At 40.9% G+C, this 20,633-nt stretch overlaps 2 protein-coding genes across 4 annotated transcripts; one reads left to right on the top strand and one right to left on the bottom strand.

Annotated features, from left to right (window-relative positions):
• Positions 1–488: 488 nt before the first annotated feature.
• Positions 489–12,680, top strand: nat10 (N-acetyltransferase 10). 3 transcript variants are annotated; one of them, XM_082540421.1, is made up of 29 exons: positions 489–705; positions 906–1,048; positions 1,186–1,277; positions 1,390–1,561; positions 2,212–2,334; positions 2,434–2,495; positions 2,602–2,716; positions 3,189–3,296; positions 3,429–3,562; positions 3,671–3,764; positions 3,850–3,948; positions 4,043–4,179; positions 5,139–5,263; positions 5,349–5,499; positions 5,803–5,899; positions 6,038–6,154; positions 7,749–7,850; positions 7,946–8,020; positions 9,138–9,254; positions 9,348–9,481; positions 9,561–9,609; positions 9,708–9,804; positions 9,891–9,998; positions 10,084–10,256; positions 10,354–10,473; positions 10,594–10,692; positions 11,952–12,025; positions 12,112–12,192; positions 12,280–12,680. In XM_082540421.1, exons 2-29 carry the CDS (start codon positions 935–937, stop codon positions 12,416–12,418), a joined length of 3,108 nt encoding a protein of 1,035 aa, XP_082396547.1. In that variant the 5' UTR covers positions 489–705; positions 906–934; the 3' UTR covers positions 12,419–12,680. The 3 variants fall into 3 exon arrangements, with proteins under 3 accessions (XP_082396547.1, XP_082396546.1, XP_082396545.1); XM_082540420.1 differs by having other exon boundaries at positions 922–1,048; XM_082540419.1 differs by having other exon boundaries at positions 495–719; positions 922–1,048.
• Positions 12,504–20,196, bottom strand: mapda (N6-Methyl-AMP deaminase). Its single transcript, XM_082540422.1, has 10 exons — positions 20,044–20,196; positions 19,769–19,899; positions 19,514–19,574; positions 19,333–19,420; positions 15,687–15,768; positions 15,464–15,590; positions 14,659–14,739; positions 14,417–14,555; positions 13,670–13,770; positions 12,504–13,010 (listed from the first exon to the last, which is right to left on the bottom strand). Exons 1-10 carry the CDS (start codon positions 20,080–20,082, stop codon positions 12,819–12,821), a joined length of 1,041 nt encoding a protein of 346 aa, XP_082396548.1. The 5' UTR covers positions 20,083–20,196; the 3' UTR covers positions 12,504–12,818.
• Between the last annotated feature and the right edge of the window lie 437 nt (positions 20,197–20,633).

The following is a 20,633-nucleotide window of genomic DNA, read 5'->3' on the forward strand; positions in this document are numbered from 1 at the left end:
ACTATTGAAAGGAAAAAGTCCCCAAACACTTTACTTTAACGTGTTATAACAGTTGTAGATAAGTCTTTCATTTTAATTTTTTAATTTATTTTTAGTTCAACTGATTCTCTCCCCGTATGATATGCTTTCGTTTGCGTATTCAATAAATAGGTCAAAAACAAAAACAAAGCCTCACTTGCAAGTACATGTAGAGATTTAACCAAAATTATTACTAGAAGCCGAGGCTATTCAATAGAAAATATAAGAGGCCATCGTTTCGTTTTTATTTAACTTACATGTATTTGTCTTTTTAAGTATAACACAAAGCATTTCGCTAAAAAAAAAAAAATGACAGGGTAACGGAAATTAATTATTCTAGGTTTTAAAAAAAAAGAGCAAAAATTAAAGAAAAATTAACAAATAAATAGAAAATATCCAATATCCTTGTCTTTACCATTGCTTTCAGAATAGACTAAAATGTGTGGGGGCAGTGATTTACCCCCCACACACACACTTCGTTGAACTTGCTCCAGTTGTAAATGTACGCTCAACACAGGAAACTTTTCAAAGAAAGTCGCACAATTCTGACGTCATGCAGGGGTCCTCCATGAAGCGCAGTCTCCACGTGAATTTATCAACAGCGTGATGGCTGGCGTGTAAGCTTAGCGTGCAACTTGCTGTGTTTTTACAAAAGCTAAAGGCCTGACAGTTCATCTGTAATATCAGGTAACCGGAAACGGGTCCATCCTACAGTGTTTCGTGTGTTTTGCTAGTTTGATCCTTAAATATTTTTGTTTTAGCTGTAAGTTAGCTCCACTGAGTTCTTCCTCCTGTTTCTGTTGTCAGCTCTTTGCGGCTCTGGCTCCACCGCTTTTGTCACACTGTTTAACTAGTATCTGCTTCTGTGTGATTTTGCTATCGGACAGTTATTCTCTCTCTCAGGAGCAAATAGACGATGGCAACCGTCCGTAAGAAGGTAGACAACCGGATCCGGGTCCAGATAGAGAATGGGGTCGCTTTGCAGCACAGGACCTTGTTTGTTGTGGTGGGGGATCGTGGCAGAGATCAGGTAATCCCATCACTCCCCGCGCATTCAAGACACATTAGCTTGCATTAGGAGCAGTGAGCTTATTTTACCTGCAGGGTTGTGAATTTACATGTGTGTAACTGAGCATTAAAACACAGTTGCCCCTCTCTGTTGTCCAGGTTGTCATCCTACATCACATGCTGTCTAAAGCTGCTGTGAGAGCTCGACCCTCGGTGCTCTGGTGCTATAAAAAAGACCTGGGATTCAGCAGGTGTGTGTGAGCTCACAGGAGAGAGGGTGTAATCTGTCAAATATTTAAAGAGTTCCCCAAATCTGGGATTTAAAAAAAAGTGTTTCTCATCATCATCTCATTCGCGAAACAGCAATAGAAAGAAGCGCATGAAACAGCTGCAGAAGAAGATTAAAACTGGCACGTTGAACCTGAATCAGGACGACCCATTTGAACTCTTTGTTGCCGCAACCAACATCCGTTACTGTTACTACAACGAGACGCACAAGATCCTGGGAAACACCTACGGCATGTGCGTCTTACAGGTGAGTCTCTGCTCTGGTTTAAAAAAGATTTTAGAGTAAAATAAACCACTAGGCTTGTGGTACAATAGTGTGACATCTGCCTGCAAATGAATAGTTACAGGGTTTGAAATGAACTTTAAGTCAATCTTTATTTGCCCTTACCTATTACTTGTCATATTGCTCATACTAAGCTTGGCCAAAGCTTCAAATAATGAAGTTAGCTGAGCCAAAAGCTGCACATTGCTCTAAACACAGTTTCGTGTGCTCATGGATCAGTACAATGAACGTCAGTGAGACTAGATATGCTTAATATGGTCGTTTCTGACAATGAAGCTCCACCCACCCGCTGTTCGAACGTTCTGTTTGGAAAGTACAGCCAATCAGAAAAAGGTTGGTTTAAACAGAAGGGCTTCTAGGTGCCTTCTTTGTCACACTGGATGAACTGAGAGGTTAACAGAGACCTCATTTTGAGCATCTTCTAAACATCCCTGTTCATTTTTCTAAATGCTCTTTAAATTTGACCTTGTTTTTGTTTTTTTCTGTTGATGAACTTATGTTCCTGTTCCTTACAAACAAGAACATAAGTGCATTTGATCAGATCACATTTGAGGACAGGTGGGGTGGGGAGGTGCATCAGGTGTTTGATTTCTATTGTTTCTCTTGTCACACAGGACTTTGAAGCTCTCACTCCTAACCTCTTAGCAAGAACTATTGAGACTGTAGAAGGTGGCGGTATAGTGGTCCTACTGCTCAGGACCATGAAGTCTCTGAAACAGCTGTATACAATGACTATGGTAAGGATTTAATTTATTATTAGATTCGGTTTGCTCTTCTGATGACGTGGAACCCACTGTGACCGACTTTCCCCCCCCCACCCCTTCTTCTTTCTCCAGGACGTGCACTCTCGATACAGGACCGAGGCTCATCAGGATGTGGTTGGAAGGTTTAATGAGAGGTAGGTGCTTTGCCAAGAGTTCATTGAGTTTGAAGTGTATTTGCTCAGAGGAATGAAAATTGAACCGTCATATTAAAAATGTGGTTTTATTTTTGTGTTTTTTAAGGTTCATTCTATCTTTGGCGTCCTGCAAAAACTGTGTCGTCATTGATGACCAACTTAACATCCTGCCAATTTCCACCCACATGGCGAACATTAAACCAGTTCCGCCAAAAACTCAGGTACCTTTTTTAATTATATAGTATAAAAGGTTTTTTTAATCGGTTAGTTATTCAGCAGATAGTTTGCTGACAGCAAGCTTCATAGTGGTTATCCTGCACATGGGAGGATTAATGGTTTAGACGTTGTTCTGCTTTTGTGTGTTTATGATTTATGATTTTATGACTATTAACTTGCATAAAACAGGCACCCAGGATTTATTGTCTGTACAATATGTAGGTTGCACTGCGTTCGGTCCCTTTTTAAATAAGTTTAAAAATGTTTCATACATTATAAAGACCAGTCGGGCCTCTTTGAGAAAGAGTTGGAGGGTTTTACGGACAGGCATTTCTGGCTGCTCTGAGAAGAAGCAATGATAATGTTTTTCCTGCTGTTGCTTAGGATACTGTGCTGAAAGTCTCTGAAAAACCAATAAGTGCACATTTAGGGAGAAAAAAAGACTCCATTCTGACTGGCTCTCTCGTTCCCCTTCAGGAGGACAGGTTGCCTCCTCGAGAACAGGAGCTGAAGGATCTGAAGGAGTCCCTTCAGGACACTCAGCCAGTCGGTGTATTGGTGGATGCATGCAGGACTATGGACCAGGTCAGGGCCTTTTAAATGCTACAGACACATTCACCTCCTATAACTGAATTCAAGTTGACTGCAATGTTATAGTTAAACAGTAAGTAGCAGATGTGCAGGTGTCCCAGTTGTTATTTTGAATATTTTCTATAGGCAAAGGCGGTGTTGAAGTTTATTGAAGCAATATCAGAGAAGACACTGAGGAGCACTGTGGCTCTGACTGCTGCCCGTGGTCGAGGCAAGTCTGCAGCTTTGGGGCTGGCTGTTGCTGGAGCTGTGGCTTTTGGGTATATATGACTTTCATCAATGCCATTTTAAAATATCAGCTTTGTCTGTTTTTATTCTTCTCGCTCGTCACCTGTTATTGTAACTTTTTTTTTTTTTTTTTTTTAAAGCTACTCTAATATCTTTGTAACTTCGCCGAGCCCGGACAACCTTCACACTATGTTTGAATTCATCTTCAAAGGCTTCGATGCCCTGCAGTATCAGGTAGGTTCTGACTCTTCTCTGCACCACTGATGTCATGCGCACATGGTGAGCACGTACTGCTTCTTACTCCCATTTTAATTCGCAGGAGCATCTCGACTATGAAATCATCCAGTCTTTGAATCCAGAGTTCAATAAAGCAGTGGTGCGGGTGAACATATTCAAAGAGCATCGGCAGACAATTCAGGTAAACAAGACTAATAAAAAAAAAAGTGTCTTCTTTTACAATAAAAAGTGAAATTTACACCTGATCTGATCGCACCATTACTGTGGCCCAACAGTATATCCACCCAGGTGATGCAGTGAAGCTGGGCCAGGCTGAACTGCTTGTCATCGACGAGGCCGCAGCAATCCCTCTTCCTCTTGTTAAGAAGCTGCTCGGGCCTTATCTGGTTTTCATGGCCTCCACCATCAACGGGTCAGTTTAAAACCTGAGTCATATTTATACACCACAAGATGCTGGTTAGTTTTGAATATATTAAATATATTACCGTGAAGACTTTTTTGAGTAAAATGATCAATGAGAGAAATGAGGCACTTAAATATGGAACTCCTGAACAGAAGTCAGGGCTCTAACACACAAAAATGTGCATAAACATGCTTATTTAGTCCCAATTTAGTCACACTTACCCTCTGTCAGCACATTAGACAAACGACTTTCCCGTCTCCTGACAGCTGACAATGACCTAACTAAACAACAATAATAGCTTATAAGCTAACATCAGGCCAGCTAACATTAGGTTTAAGTGTGCCACCATAGCTATGTGCAGTCTACTGACATCTAGTGATGCGATGTTGCACACTGCACCTTAAGTCTTAAGGCACTGCCTTTCAGATCATCACACAGATCAAGTTTTGTGGCTGGGATGCTCAGAGCAGTTGCACTGGCACAAGGAAATGCAAATTGGCTGTTGAGCTAAGCCTTTTCAACATGACTGAATCCAAAACCAAGCAACTTATACAGCACACAGTGTGTTTTTGTGCAGTCGGTGTTTAAAACTGATCATATTTGGAATTAAGGGAGCGAAATCCATCATAATGTTCACAGTTCCAGCAGCACAGGCATGAGATCCTGGGACTTAATGTCCTTCTATCTTTATCTTCAGTACTTGTTGTTATTGCTGTAAATAAGTTTATGCAATCATACATTTCAGCTTTAAGCTGTAGGAATATTGAATGAAGGGCTAAAATAAGCAGACAGGGCACTATTTTCAGGTTGTTTTTTTTTTGTTTTTTTAAAAATCAAAACAAAAATTTTGCTGAATTAGTTGAAGACCAGTTGAGAAGTGCACACACCTGAGCTACTCGAGCGCAAGAAGGTGCAACCAGTGAATTTTCAAATTTCTGTTTCCGTGCTAATTATTTGTATTTCTGCAGCTATGAAGGCACCGGGCGCTCTCTTTCCCTCAAGCTGATTCAGCAGCTGAGGCAGCAGAGCGCAGACAGTCAGCAGAGCATGTCTGCAGAGAACAGAACCACCAACACAGCCAGACTATCAGCAGGTGAGGATCTCAGTTGCTCACCGTGTTTATGTTCAGTGCATCTGTATCGTGTGACTCACTGCTGTGTACCCGTTTCCGTTTGCAGCTCGTTCTCTCCACGAGGTTTCTCTGCACGAGTCCATTCGGTACTCTCCGGGAGACCCTGTAGAGAAGTGGCTGAATGAGCTGCTCTGTCTAGACTGCCTCAACATTCCCAGGCTCATTTCCGGCTGCCCGCTTCCACAAACATGTGAACTGTATCCTTTGTTTCCCTAATAATCCCGCCTGAGGCAAATTTACATGTGTAATTATTATTTTTTTTGCTGGGTGAGCATTAAGTAGGCACAGTGTGGTATTTTGTGCATAGATCAAACATTTAAAGTTAGGCTGCAGAAAATGCTGTGGACAGTTATTATTTAAAACACTGAATTTGATCTCAGTATTGAACTCTGTGCAATAGAAACTAAAAAAAAATTGCCAGATTTCTAATCTATGGTGCACATCACATCACCTACATTCACTATGCAAGTTTGCATTTGTCCTTATCTAATGCTGTGCAGATACTATGTGAACCGAGACACACTGTTCTGTTACCACAAAGCGTCTGAAGCTTTCCTGCAGAGGTTGATGGCTCTCTATGTGGCATCGCACTACAAGGTGATTGTCGATTGCAGTCCTTTGACTTTAATTTATTTATTTCATTCCCCCCCCCCCCCCCCCCCCCCTTTAAATCTAACGGCAGCGCAGTGCCCTGCACAGTGTTGTCATTTTTGTGACTCATATTTTTGTCTCCAGAATTCCCCAAATGACCTGCAGATGTTGTCTGACGCTCCGGCTCATCACCTCTTCTGCCTCCTGCCACCTGTTCCTCCCACACAAAACTCACTACCTGAGGTCCTTGCTGTGGTGCAGGTACTGTAATACACTCACAGACCCACTGTTTTAAATCATAGGGTGGGAAATCAGAATCAGAATCAGAATCAGAATCAGAATACTTTATTGATCCCTGGGGGAAATTATTTTGAAATTAAATGAGTAGTTAATGAAATTCTACTTATTAGTTATTTATTACAAACCAACAAAATTACGATATTTGCAAAAAGATTCATAACTGCTTATATGGGCATCTCAAATCTTTGTAAATGGTAAAGAGTGTGTAACATCTCTATAAACATTATGTAGGTGTTGTAATTGATTTGTGTAGACTCTATTTTAAAAAAGTGTATAGCTGGGCATAGGGCTGTTCGATATAACGATATATATCGGATGACGATATAAAAACGTCTATCGTTTCATTTTACGCTATCGTTTGTTTCGTGGTGTCGCAAAATAAACTGTTTACGGCAATATTTTTTCATCGTTTTGATGGTCACTGTAGTGGTTATATTAATTTCTTAAAGTTCTCTCTTTCTCTTATATTTAATATAACCACACTACGGACGGACAAGCGCCTGTTTTTATGCGTTGTGGTTAGCAACAAAGACGGTAACAGCATCGCATGTCCGCTTGTTTATGTTCCACATAAACCTTTCACAATAAAGCTCAAGATCCTGTTGAGACTTTTCAAAATAAACTGAATCACGTGAAAGAGCAGATTATTTACGGATGAGAAGTAAAAAAGAGCCGCCAGGTGCTAAAAAATAAACCTTAGACTCAAACGTTAGAACAGGCTTTTCCCCGCAGCACGCCGTGTAATAAATACTCACAAAGAAAACCGCGGCCGTTACAACTTATGTCTAAAAATGTACATTTCATGCATCTGTTAAAACGGCTACATGACGCACATCTGGAAACACTTCATGCAAGTCGAGCTGCCCGAGATTCATAGAATTAAAAAAAACAGGTGGCACTGGTATAAAGTAAGACTGTGAACCTTTAGTCCATATTTTGGGTCCTGCTTCACTCTGTTTAGTTTTCTATGTAACTCACTTTTTCTTGTGGTTTGGTTTAGGTTTTTATGAACCAAAACTTCTTGTGTAGGTTAGGAAATAGATTGTGGTTTAGGTTAAGCTATTTTGAGTTGGGACTGAGACTGCCCCTATTATTGCCGCTGCACATGGCCTCGGAGGACTACTACAGCCATAGGGCAGGGGTGTCAGACAATGAGGGCTGGGGGTCCGGAATCGGCCTCGCAAAGATTCCAGTCCGGCCTTACTGGATGGCTTTGGAAAATGTGAAGAACAGAAATCTGGACTTCTAATTGTATTTTCATACATTTTTACAGCTTTTCCTACTGAGATAGATAGATAGATAGATAGATAGATAGATAAAATTTAATATTTATTTTACACGTTTGCTTCTTACAGTTGTTTACATTTCTGGCCCAAATAAGGTCAGCAGTGAGCTCTGTGGCCCGTGATGTAAAATGATTTTGACATCCCTGGCTTAGGGTTTTTTTTTTAATAGTGATTTATTGTCACTAGCATGCATGAGCTCTATGAACATCACTGATAGGCGACCTTTTTGATTCCACTCAAACATGCATTTGCACCCTCGTGCCCCCCAGGTATGTCTGGAGGGGGAAATATCAAGACAGTCCATCCTCAACGGCCTGTCCAGAGGGAAGAAGGCCTCAGGCGACCTCATTCCCTGGACTGTCTCAGAGCAGGTACAAAACCTTCAACAAAACCACTACAGCTCATTCTTTTACAGTCCAGTGAAGACATTTTTAAACTAATACTGAATCCTCTACTCTTGTCACAGTTTCAAGACCCGGAGTTTGGCACCCTCTCAGGAGGTAGAGTGGTGCGCATTGCTGTTAATCCAGACTACCAAGGAGTAAGAATCTGCCATGTTTTTCTTGATATACACTGTACTGAAATATTTCCGCTGCAGTTGCTTTCCTCAGGGAGTAAGAGTGGTGAGGAATTTCCTAAAGGGCATTTTTGTCTGCAGGAACTATTAAGCATTTTTTTGTTTTGTTTTGTTTTGGGTGGCCCAAAGCTTCATGTGCAGTCCACTAAAGCATGAAGCAAACTCTGTTTTTGGAAAGAAAGAAGCGCCTATTCTGGGGTACTTCTGAGCAGCCCTGAATTACTCCTAGGTTAAACTCAGAGAAGATAATAACAGCCAAAAATACAATTTTTAAAAACCCTGAAACCCATCAGCAGTTATGTGAAGAACAGCAGAATAAATAAAAAGAGATGATGTGATGAAGAATACATGTTAGAAATTGATCTGTGGGGTGGTGCCTGTTACATCGCTTACGTGTCCAGAGAGATTTCTGCGAGAGAAGTGCCACACTATAAAATAACAAATGGCAGCGGCATTAATTTAGGCAAAACAGACCTGGAACTGCTCGGACAGGTTGACAGATGAGGTGATGCAGGAGTGCCTGGGGACTATGATAGAAGAGACTGAGAAAGATGTAACCTGGTCCCTATGTTTTGGGGTTTTTTTTGTTTTTGTCTCATGTGTAGATGCAGCTGACCTATTAGCTTAATCTCAGAGGGTCTTCTCTGCACAGGAAAATCAGACAAACAATGTCCTGAAAGAATCTTTTAGCTCCCTGAAAAGGTTTTAGTACAGTAGTTAAAAACAAAAAAACAAATAAAAATAAAGAAATAGCTGTCCACTAGACCATGCATCTAAATTAAGTTTGGGGGAGATAATATTACACCCCTTAGGTGAGTACAGACTTCAGTGCTTGGTTGCAGCATTGTTTTTTTTAACCTGTCAGCGCATGAATGATGTGATTCAGAGGGAAAAGCCGTTTATTGGGGGTTTTTTTGGGGGGGTTTTTTGGCTTTGGCCTTACTGTGTAAACAAAAGAAATCTCCACATGACAGAGGAATGCTTGCCCTCAGGAAGTTAGTGAAATTTGGGAAATGAAAGTTCCCGGAGCTTTTGCTGGCGTAGTAACACAGTTAATTTGAATAATCGACCTGTGCACCAGATGGGCTACGGCTCCAGAGCTCTCCAGCTGCTGCAGATGTACTACGAGGGCAAGTTTCCCACGATGGATGAGAGCACACAATCAAACCACAATGAAATCACCTCTGTCAGCAGTGAGGTAAGACACCGGTGTTTTCAGCAACATCTGCTAGACATTATTTGCGCACTTGAAGTGTAACCGGAGTGAACCTCGCTACGGTTTGTTGTGCAGGCTGTGAGTCTGCTGGAAGAGGTGATCACTCCACGCAAGGAGCTCCCTCCTCTTCTGCTGAAGCTGAGTGAGAGGAGGGCAGAGAAACTGGACTACTTAGGCGTTTCCTATGGCCTTACTGCACAACTGCTTAAGTGAGTTGGCTTAACATGAAGTGAAGGGGATGAATCTTTTGGAAGTGTATAAAAATGAATCTGTTTTCAACCACAACAGGTTCTGGAAGAAGGCAGGATATATTCCAGTTTACTTGAGACAAACCCCAGTAAGTACCATTCAGTCACTTTTTCATGTTTCTTTTTGTTGTTGTTTTTTGTTTTTTTGCACTGCTGTAATTATTTTTTCATGTGCGGTTGTATGTAGAATGACCTTACAGGGGAGCACTCCTGCGTGATGCTGAAGGAGCTAAATACAGATGAAACCCCGGAGCAGAGCCAGTGGCTTTCTGCCTTCTCGAAAGGTGAACATGCTTACACTGCCTGAGGAGAACTGGTGTGCTCAAGCTTGTCAGGCTCCTTTAGAACAATTCTTCTTCCCCTTCCTCAGATTTTCGTCGGCGCTTCCTGTCTCTGCTCTCCTACCAGTTCAGCAACTTTCATCCGAGTCTAGCACTGAGCATTTTGCAGAATAAGAAGTCCAAGGAGAATACCTGCAGTAAGAGTCCTCTGTTTAAAACACCCTGATCTGATTTCTCCAGCGTAGACCTCACCCCAGTCTGACTTGTCTCTCATCATAACAGTTCTCAGCAGCTCAGAGCTGGTGGCTCACTTCAGCCCTTATGACCTCAAACGTCTGGAGCTGTATTCGAGGAGCATGGTGGATTACCACCTCATTATGGACCTGGTGCCAACGGTGGCACGCGTGTTCTTCCTCAAGCAGCTCGGTGATATGTCTCTCTCAGCAGCGCAGTGTGTACGTTTCCATCAACATTTTATATGACGGGTATCCTTCCAATGCAGCTGATTCCTCTGTTTAAGACGTTAACTGACTGATGTCCGCTGTGCTCTAGGCTTTGCTGCTGGGAATCGGACTGCAGCATAAGTCTGTGGATCAGCTGGAAAAGGAAATTGAGCTTCCAAGCTCACAGCTCATGGGCCTCTTCAACCGCGTCATCCGTAAATTTGTGCAAGTGAGTTGCCAATAATTAAGTCATACAGAAAAACCTCACTTGTGGATGATGTACAACTCACTGTTAATTAAAGCAGCTGCAGTAAGGCTGTAACATATCTTTTCATTATTACTGCATTAGATCTTCACCGGCATCCAAGAAAAAGCAGTTGAAGCACAGATGGCAGCCACTAAAGAAGTTGCAATGGAGCCAACTGTCAGAAGCCTCAGTGAAGATCTGGTATTTGTGCTAAATTATTTCTGATGATTAGCTAATGCTGGAATAATTTACAGGTTATTACCATTAACCTCCTAAGACCCGAACTCTTCCACAGCATGCATTTTTAATTTCTCTTTGATATTTGGGCATATTGGGGCCCATGAATGTAAAAACAAAGAATTACCAGATTTATTTATTTTTTTACCTTATTTTTGTTTTTATGAAAAATAAGAGCCACATAGGAGGATATTTGTTTAAAATTCTGATAGAACAGTAATAATGGATTGGATTTATATAGCGCTTTTCAAGGCACCCAAAGCGCTTTACAATACCACTATTCATTCACTCTCACATTCATACACCGGTGGAGGCAGTTACAGTTGTAGCCACAGCTGCCCTGGGGCAGACTGACAGAAGCGAGGCTGCCATATCGCACCATCGGCCCCTCTGGCCAACACCAGTAGGCAAGTAGGGTAAAGTGTCTTGCCCAAGGACACAACGACCAGGACAGAGAGCCCAGGGATCGAACCAGCGACCTTCCGGTTACAGATGCGATTCCCAACCCCCTGAGCCACGGTCGCCCCAGCGTAGCAGTATAATGTCCTCGTAAGTGGATATCAGGCCCTTGTAGAGCAAAAATCTCAGCAGGAGAGACTAATCCAGCTTCAGGGGTCATAAGTTGGTGCTAATCCATCATAAGGAAGCAGCAGAAAGTTCCTCCTTAATTTTATGCTTTTGTTTAAGGGTTTAATGACTCGCCACATCCAGAGTTCACGTCATGTTTCAAATTTCCGGCAACAGTTTTTGCCACAATCTTTTATCTTTTCATTTACTCGAAGAGAAACGAAAAAGAAAAAAGTTAAATTGTTTTTTTTTTTTCCCTAAACCACAGCCGTAAACACGACCTGATCATGAACTGAGAGTGAACTCGTTATTCTGATGCATTTCTAATTAGCTTTCAGTTCTCGTTGGCCTTTTATGCTCATTTATGGCTTCACGTTTTTATTCATGGACTCTTCCAGAAGCAGCTTTGCATGCTCTGCAGCTTTAGCGCCCTTCCTCCTCCGTATGGCAGCTCACTTCTGATTGGCTGAAAGTTTGAAGAGCAGGTGGATGGGGTTGCTGTGCCTGTAAAGCTGTTTCTCTGTATTACAAAACACAAAGATGGAACCACAAAACCCCCACAGTGTTTATGTCAACTTTGGTCTCGGTTTCAGAAGTGTCACACCTACATTTTATAGATACAAGTAAAGAAGGAATTTTCCCCTCTCTGTTCATAGAATGAAGCAGCAAAGGAGTTTGAGGAGAGACACAAACAAGATGTGGAAAAAGTAAAGGAAATGGACCTGGAACAGTGAGTATCGGGTTTGAAGGGCAGCCTTGGCCATTGCATTTTTTTTAGACCAGTATTTACTCTAGCTGTCTTTTTGTTTTTTTGAGGTACAAAATTCGTGGGGACGACGAGGAGTGGGACCAGGTGCTGAAGAAAGCAGGGAGCACAGCTATCGTCAGCATAAAAAGGTAGAGTGTTACTTACAATGTTTGGTGAGAAATCTAGTGTTCAGTTGTTGGAAAAGCTTGTTTGTAATGAAGACCTGCTTCCAACAGTGACAAGAAGAGGAAATGGGAAGGAGGAACCCCCATAGCGAGCAATGGAGCTCCCCAACACGGAAAATTAAAAAAGAAGGAAACGCAACACGGAAAATTCAAGAAGAACAAGCATGGAAAATTTGGAAAGAAGGCGTGAGAGTGAAGTGGACACAGTATTGACAAGACTACATGTGTGATCTGGAGAATTTGGGATATCTTGGACTGAATTGTAAGCCTATGAGTGTAACTGTAAGACTGCATAGTCTATTTTTATTGTTTTGTGTTAAATTCTGCTCTTTGTATGCTGTCAGTTGCTGTAAGAACAATTTTGCTCCTCTCGACTGTGTAACACTGCACAGATACTGTCAACAGAACAAAGCATCACACTTCAGCCTGATTAAATAAAAAGTTATGATTTACTTTCCACTTACATAAACCATTTTACAGTATTTTTAGATTTAATGTAAGGGTTTCTGTAAATCCTTGTTAAATTGTTGCTTTAAAAAAAAAAATTCAAACTTGAGGTATGTAGTTGGCTTTTGGCTCCGATGAACCGATCACTTGAAAAGCTGAGGATGTAAGTCATTCCACTTCTCTTGAAGCTGCTGCTTCACAATCTCTGGTCCGAAGATGCAGTCTATGGCCTGCTGAGAGAGCTTCCACACGGCTTCATGACTGAGACCGAATGTGGAAGCTGCCAGCTGATATTCCTGAGACAAGTCCGTACAGAAGACTCCTTTATCGTCGGTCTGTAATGTAAAAAAAGGAACATTGTTCAGGTGTGATTTTTTTTTTTCTTTTTTTTCCCCCCTTTCCTCTCACAGGTCTCTGATCTATTTTTGTTCAAGTAGAAAGTTATTTCTACTGTGTTAATCTAAAAGAAAAACTACATCTACCCACACCTGTGACAGGATGTTAATGCTGTGCCCCACCGTTTTGTGGTTGTCTAAAGACGGTAAAAAAAGAAATGGTAATAACTTCAGCATCAGTATGTTACTTGTATGCCAATATTTTAAAGCCTCCACAGCCCTAATTCAAATAGGACCTGTGTGTTTCCTTCTTTCCTGTTATGTGTATACACTGTGATAAAGGTGGCTGGTTATATTAAACATGGCAAAAATAATGTGCAGGCAACGCCTCTAAGCTCAGACTTCAGACTGCTCTGAAAAGTACGGTTCAGTTTTTTCCCCCCAACTTGGCTCCCACAGAAGCTCCACCCACCTGCTTTCTAAACCCTGTGTTTGAGAGGAGCAGCCAATCAGAATAAAAGATGGCTTAAAAAGGAGACGAGCTAAAACTAATTCAGCTGTTGCTGAAGGCTCGGTGTAAGATAAAGACTATGCAAGAATTTAGCCTAATGAGGTTAAAAAACAAAAACATTAAAAAGAAGTATACAGTGGAAACTTACGCAAATTACAGTTGGGTGTCCCAGCTCGTACCAGTACTTGAAATGATGTTTGGAGTAACACGGCACAGTGTTGCCTTTCACATTTGATGTCAGGCACAGCTCTACAGAGGAGAAAAAAAATCAACATTAAAAGTTCTGCTCGTACGTCAAAAAAGACGCACTGCGAGCTCATACCTCCACCATAACGCAGCTCACTATCAGGACAATTTACTTTTAACTACTGAGTATTGTGTTGTTAATATTCACTTTGTTTTCTTTAAGTTGGTAGTGCAGTAAAGATCAGATAAGCAAAGCATGACAGATGTTCACTTTGATTACACACACAGGAGCAGATAATGAATGATATGTATTGATTTGTAAATAACTGAACATGAATAACTTGAAAGGGTGAAACATAAACATGAGGTCAGAGGTCAAGTGTGACATGATATTTGGATTCAGACTATAATGTGATATTTAGAATCCTCGTAGTATTCCCTATATGTTGTCAATACAACATACTTGCTATATTTTTATTTTGTCAGTATCACTGATAAGATGTGGACCGACAGATGTGGATGTGTCTGCATCGCTTATTTTCACCCCTCAAACTTTCAATTTTGGCTTTTCAGAGTGAAACTGCATCGGTAGCGAAATGCCTCAGTCACTGTGATCCTGCAGCACAGGAACAGTGCATGTGAGGCATAAATTTGATTAAAAGTTCACACATTTTAAAATGAAAACATCTTAGCGTGGATGCTGCGTCACCTATTGGTATCTTTTTCTGAACCACTTTGTTAACGAGGCTTTGAGATCCACCGACTTCAGGATGTAAGAAGGTGCCATGACCGATTCTGTCAGGAGGAAGACTCAACAGCAAATCTGATTCATCCAGCTGTGATGGAATCTGCAACAATATTTGATGACATCACCCTTACGTAAAATATTACTACAGTCAAATTATCTCTCTCTGTCTATCTCTCTCTATTTTTTAAGTGTGCTATTCATACTTCTGAGAGGTGCAGTGACAACTTCAGTCCAGAGTTTTTGGCCTTCTGTAGGGCAGGAAGCAGATCTTTGCCATGGCCCACCTTAAAATGAAAGCTACATTATCATGTGAAATAATGAGACGTGGTCCTACTAATAAATAGCATTACAATACAGTTTCCCAACATAATTTAAAGTCAATTTAACAAGCTACCTCTTATTTTCTTTCATACAAATACTGCTACAGCGTGGTTTCTGGTGTTTAACATGTTTTAAAAGTTTTTAATAATGAGATCAGCATATGTGCAATTAATCCCTGTGAGCCAAAAGCTCAGTATTAACACCTTCAGTTTGCAAGAAGCTGCCAATTGGAAGAAAGTCTGGTAAAAGCAATACTGGCCTTGAAGCAAGATTATTTAAAATGGTTTGTTTCAGATAAAGGGTGAATTGAGGAGCTTCATCAAGGCCCAGTTTAAGATAAATAAGGATTACTTTAAAACTGTGAATCATGCAAAGCTTCTCTAGTAGAGTCCAAGAATACAAATGGGAAATTAAGGATGAGATTTAAGGACATACAGTTTACATCATTTTCAAAAATTTAACTCTTGTGCTCTGCAGAAGTTATTTGAGATGACCAGTTTAACAACTTTTCTTTGTCACCCTGGAAAAGTCCACTCCCACCAGAATAGACATATTTCATCACAAAACTAGACGGTGACCATTCCTATTATGGGTCAAATAGACCCAAACAATGCCAGTAAAATACAGAGTAACTGGATCTGTAGCTATTAGTACAAAGCCACCATAGTACCAAACTGTCTGACAAACCGTTGGATCTCCACTGAGGTCAACTCCCACCACTAAACCATCAGATGACAGCATGAACTCCTCAGCCAAATTCACCGTCTCCAAGGCAACTTCAGTCCCATTCCTGCGGTCAATGGCTACCAGAAACCTTCAAGATAAATAATATTGAGAATCATGTGGTCAGTGACACAGCCACAACTCATAAGACAAATGTGTGGACTTGCACACAGCTGGGTAAACCTACCTGACATCAATGTCCGCTCCCTCCTCCTTACACTTCTGGATGGCTTTGATGACCGTTTCAATGTAAGTCTTCTTTGTCAGTCCTACGAACACAAACATACCAAATCAGTGCATGGTGAAAGAAATCCCAAGTAATTTCATGTTCAGTTTGTTCCCTCGCTCTTCCACTGCAAAAACCCCCAATACAAAAAAGCAAACAAAAGATCTGGAGGTAAAGTGCTGAACTCACACTCATTCAGTTCACTGAATCGCTCAATATGAGAAGGCGGTGGTGTACAGAAGCACATTTACAGAATTTGTGTTATTTTCCAAAAACCTATGGACTTAATTGCATTTTTTTTCATTATTACTATTTTTCAGTTATATACAGTGGGGCAAAAAAGTATTTAGTCAGCCACCGATTGTGCAAGTTCCCCCACTTAAAATGATGATAGAGGTCAGTAATTTGCACCAGAGGTACACTTCAACTGTGAGAGACAGAATGTGAAAAAAAAAATCCATGAATCCACATGGTAGGATTTGTAAAGAATGTATTCGTAAATTAGGGTGGAAAATAAGTATTTGGTCAATAACAAAAATACAACTCAATACTTTGTAACATAACCTTTGTTGGCAATAACAGAGGTCAAACGTTTACTATAGGTCTTTACCAGGTTTGCACACACAGTAGCTGGTATTTTGGCCCATTCCTCCATGCAGATCTTCTCGAGAGCAGTGATGTTTTGGGGCTGTCGCCGAGCAACACGGACTTTCAACTCCCGCCACAGATTTTCTATGGGGTTGAGGTCTGGAGACTGGCTAGGCCACTCCAGGACTTTCAAATGCTTCTTACGGAGCCACTCCTTTGTTGCCCGGGCGGTGTGTTTTGGATCATTGTCATGTTGGAAGACCCAGCCTCGTTTCATCTTCAAAGTTCTCACTGATGGAAGGAGGTTTTGGCTCAAAATCTCACGATACATGGCCCCATTCATTCTGTCCTTAACACGGATCAGTCGTCCTGTCCCCTTGGCAGAAAAACAGCCCCATAGCATGATGTTTCCACCCCCATGCTTCACAGTAGGTATGGTGTTCTTGGGATGCAACTCAGTATTCTTCTTCCTCCAAACACGACGAGTTGAGTTTATACCAAAAAGTTCTACTTTGGTTTCATCTGACCACATGACATTCTCCCAATCCTCTGCTGTATCATCCATGTGCTCTCTGGCAAACTTCAGACGGGCCTGGACATGCACTGGCTTCAGCAGCGGAACACGTCTGGCACTGCGGGATTTGATTCCCTGCCGTTGTAGTGTGTTACTGATGGTGACCTTTGTTACTTTGGTCCCAGCTCTCTGCAGGTCATTCACCAGGTCCCCCCGTGTGGTTCTGGGATCTTTGCTCACCGTTCTCATGATCATTTTGACCCCACGGGATGAGATCTTGCGTGGAGCCCCAGATCGAGGGAGATTATCAGTGGTCTTGTATGGCTTCCATTTTCTGATGATTGCTCCCACAGTTGATTTTTTCACACCAAGCTGCTTGCCTATTGTAGATTCACTCTTCCCAGTCTGGTGCAGGTCTACAATACTTTTCCTGGTGTCCTTCGAAAGTTCTTTGGTCTTGGCCATGGCGGAGTTTGGCGTCTGACTGTTTGAGGCTGTGGACAGGTGTCTTTTATACAGATGATGAGTTCAAACAGGTGCCATTCATACAGGTAACGAGTGGGGGACAGAAAAGCTTCTTACAGAAGACGTTACAGGTCTGTGAGAGCCAGAGATTTTCCATGTTTGGGGTGACCAAATACTTATTTTCCACCCTAATTTACGAATACATTCTTTACAAATCCTACCATGTGAATTCATGGATTTTTTTTTCACATTCTGTCTCTCACAGTTGAAGTGTACCTCTGGTGCAAATTACTGACCTCTGTCATCATTTTAAGTGGGGGAACTTGCACAATCGGTGGCTGACTAAATACTTTTTTGCCCCACTGTATTAGTTGAGTAAAATATATTTTAAGTAACACTTTTTTAAATTCAGAACACTCACTATATTTCTTCCGAGATTGCTGGATTCAGCTCAGTCATGCCTTAACAGCAAACCCAGGTTAGTGTTTCTGGGATGGTCCCAATCAGAACTGTCTGAACTCAGCACTTTAGATTAGTTTTCTGCCTATTGTACCTTTGTGTTGACAGCACTGCCTTGTTTTTTTGTTTGTTTGTTTTCGGGGGGGGGGGGGGGGGGGGGTTCCAGTTTTTGTACTGTTTTTTGTTTTCCTAAACTATTCATCTGGTTTGTTTCAGTGAACTTCTCAGAATTTGATGTTGAACTTTTAGAAATTCTGCATTCCCGAACTCACAGTGGCATTACAAAAAAAAACAAATGGAGCAATTCTTAAGCGATTCTCTACATGTAGCTATGTCCCAGAGAGAAACGCTTCTCAGAAGGTTGAAAATGCGCTCAACTTCATCACAAAAAGTAATATCATTAGCAAATTAATAACAGTAAATAGATTATCTGTTTTTCCTATTCACCTGGAATTTTCAAGCACTATATTATAAAAAGTGCACATGATTGTAGAAGTCCAGGGCTCATACACATTTTTCAGGGTCAAAATCAAGCACTTTTTAAGCACTTTCAAAGTCCATTTTCAATCTTTTCCAGCCCATTACCAAAAAAAAAGAATGCATGTTTCACCTCAGTAAGGCCATGTAAAAATTAAAACGAATCATTTTAGGTTGACTTAAATGTCCTTTGTTCCCCTTTTGTCACCACAGACAAATACTGAAAAAGGAAATGGTGCAATATGCATATAGTGTACAAACTCAAAAAACACATTTCTCTTAAAAATTAAGATTTGCAAATGTGAACAAATCAACTTGTTAAAGATATTCATCTCCACTTGGAAAAAAAACAACAACAACCCCACAAAACAAGAAACTGCACCAAACACCACATTAATACACAGCAAGGCCAAATTACTAAGTATTCTCATCAGATATTGATGCTTCTTTACTATGTGACACAAAAAAAATAGGAGACAGATTTTTTTTTTAACTAGTTAAGCACCCACTCCCACAAAAATGGGGGCAAAAGGGAGGAGATCACGTTTAATCGGTTATAACACAAGGTCAGAAATACAAGTGCTGAAATGAGGAGTGTCCACAGAAACCTCTCAATCTCAGCTAAAATCTCATATAAACCATTTCTACAAACCTATAACAAAGCAAAGACACCAAACAGTTAAAAGAGCAGTTACGTCACCATGAATCTGTGGACAGGTAATATCCATTACCCATACGAACCCTGGAAGTCACTCCCAAACAGTCTGGCTAATTTTTCAAGAAGTCAAAATGTTCTTCCCATTTAAAGAATTTCTCCATACAGATGCCCAAATACTTATATGTATTAGCCTGTTGTATTGTGCAACCATCAATTACAACTGGTTCCTATGCACATATACCCCTAGGATTGAATATAATTTCTTTAGTTTTATCAGTACTGAAAATAAGACAATGACTGTTATACTACACTTTGAATAATTCAAATGAATTAATTATTGAATTTAATAACCAAATCATTAGTCTTCTTGCCTCTACAATCATAGGTATATACAGGAGAACTCACTGCTCCCTGTACTGTGTCATTCACCTTCGCCTGTCATTCACCTGTATCTCTCTCTTCACGTGGTGTGCTTCTTAACTCTAAATATTTGACACCATCAGCTGCAAACTCTTTGATAACATCTGTAGCCACCTGGCAGGAAAACAAAAACATCAATTACTTATAAATATCCTTAGAAACACTTTGACTAAAAGAAGCACGACACCGTTTTGAGTCAGGCCTTACCATCAGGATATCCTCCTCAGTGTCCACCAACTTGTGGATGACCCTGAAGACTTCAAAGCACCTGCAGAGACCCAAAGACATAGTGTTTTAATCTTAACCCGTTTATCAACGTCTCCCAGACAGCTCATTCTGTCCACTTAAATTTAGCTCAACACGTGCTTTTTCTTGTCGTTTCTTTTCTTTTCTATCAAATATAAAGTAGGGTTTAAACCCTGCTGGGTTTCATATGAAATTGTCAATGAATTACAGACGCACTCATCCAGAGTCCTCCGCTGTCCTTTGCCAATGGCCGTCATGCTGTGTTCAATGTTGAGATGTGGCTTTCGGCTGATGAGCTTCTCGATGGTTTGCGCGCTGACAGAACCATTGAGGTGAGCGTGAAGCTCCTGGTAACAATCAAAACGCTGACGTTAGCATTTAGTTAGCTTACACGTTAAGCTCCTCTATACATTAACCGCCCTTACTCTCTATAAACCTTCAAATTACTCACTTTATAAGCCTCTGTTATTCACGTTAGGCGGTTGACTTACCACTTTTGGCAGCTCCCGATAAAAGACATCATTGTCCATCACAAAGTAAAGACAATCCGCGAGCAAGTCTCTGAGCTCCGAGCTGTTTGCTGCTTTTACAAGCCTTTGTTTTCAGTCTACATTTACCCGGAACACCATCAGTGCAACCAAGAAATAATTCCCCGGCTGCTACTGCAGCGGTCAGGGTTCCGCTAAAGACTTCCTTTCTACATCAGATAAATGACTTGTATTTCCTCCTTTCTTTATTTCCTTTTATGGTAAAAATTTAGAATCGCAAAGTCAATCTGACAGCAAAACATTGTTTTCTAATTTAAGAGGACATTCAAATGATTTTAATCATTATTTTGCCCTCCTTAAGTGTGTCAGTTGTCGGTACATTGTTGTAGCTAATTGTATTCTCATTCATCACCTGATGGCAATGTTTCATTATTCAAGAAAGTAGCAATATCAAACAAATTTATGGTCATTAAAATATACTCAGAGGATCACGTGCCCATTTCTGAATGGGAAATTAAAGACATAACCGGTGCTGTGTATATGCATTTAAAACATGTAGCTTCTGTGGAGCAAATTTCTTTTTTGTATGGGAT

This window comes from Aulonocara stuartgranti (genome assembly GCF_965226115.1).
Source record: "Aulonocara stuartgranti genome assembly, chromosome: 7".
Taxonomy (NCBI): Eukaryota; Metazoa; Chordata; class Actinopteri; order Cichliformes; family Cichlidae; genus Aulonocara; species Aulonocara stuartgranti.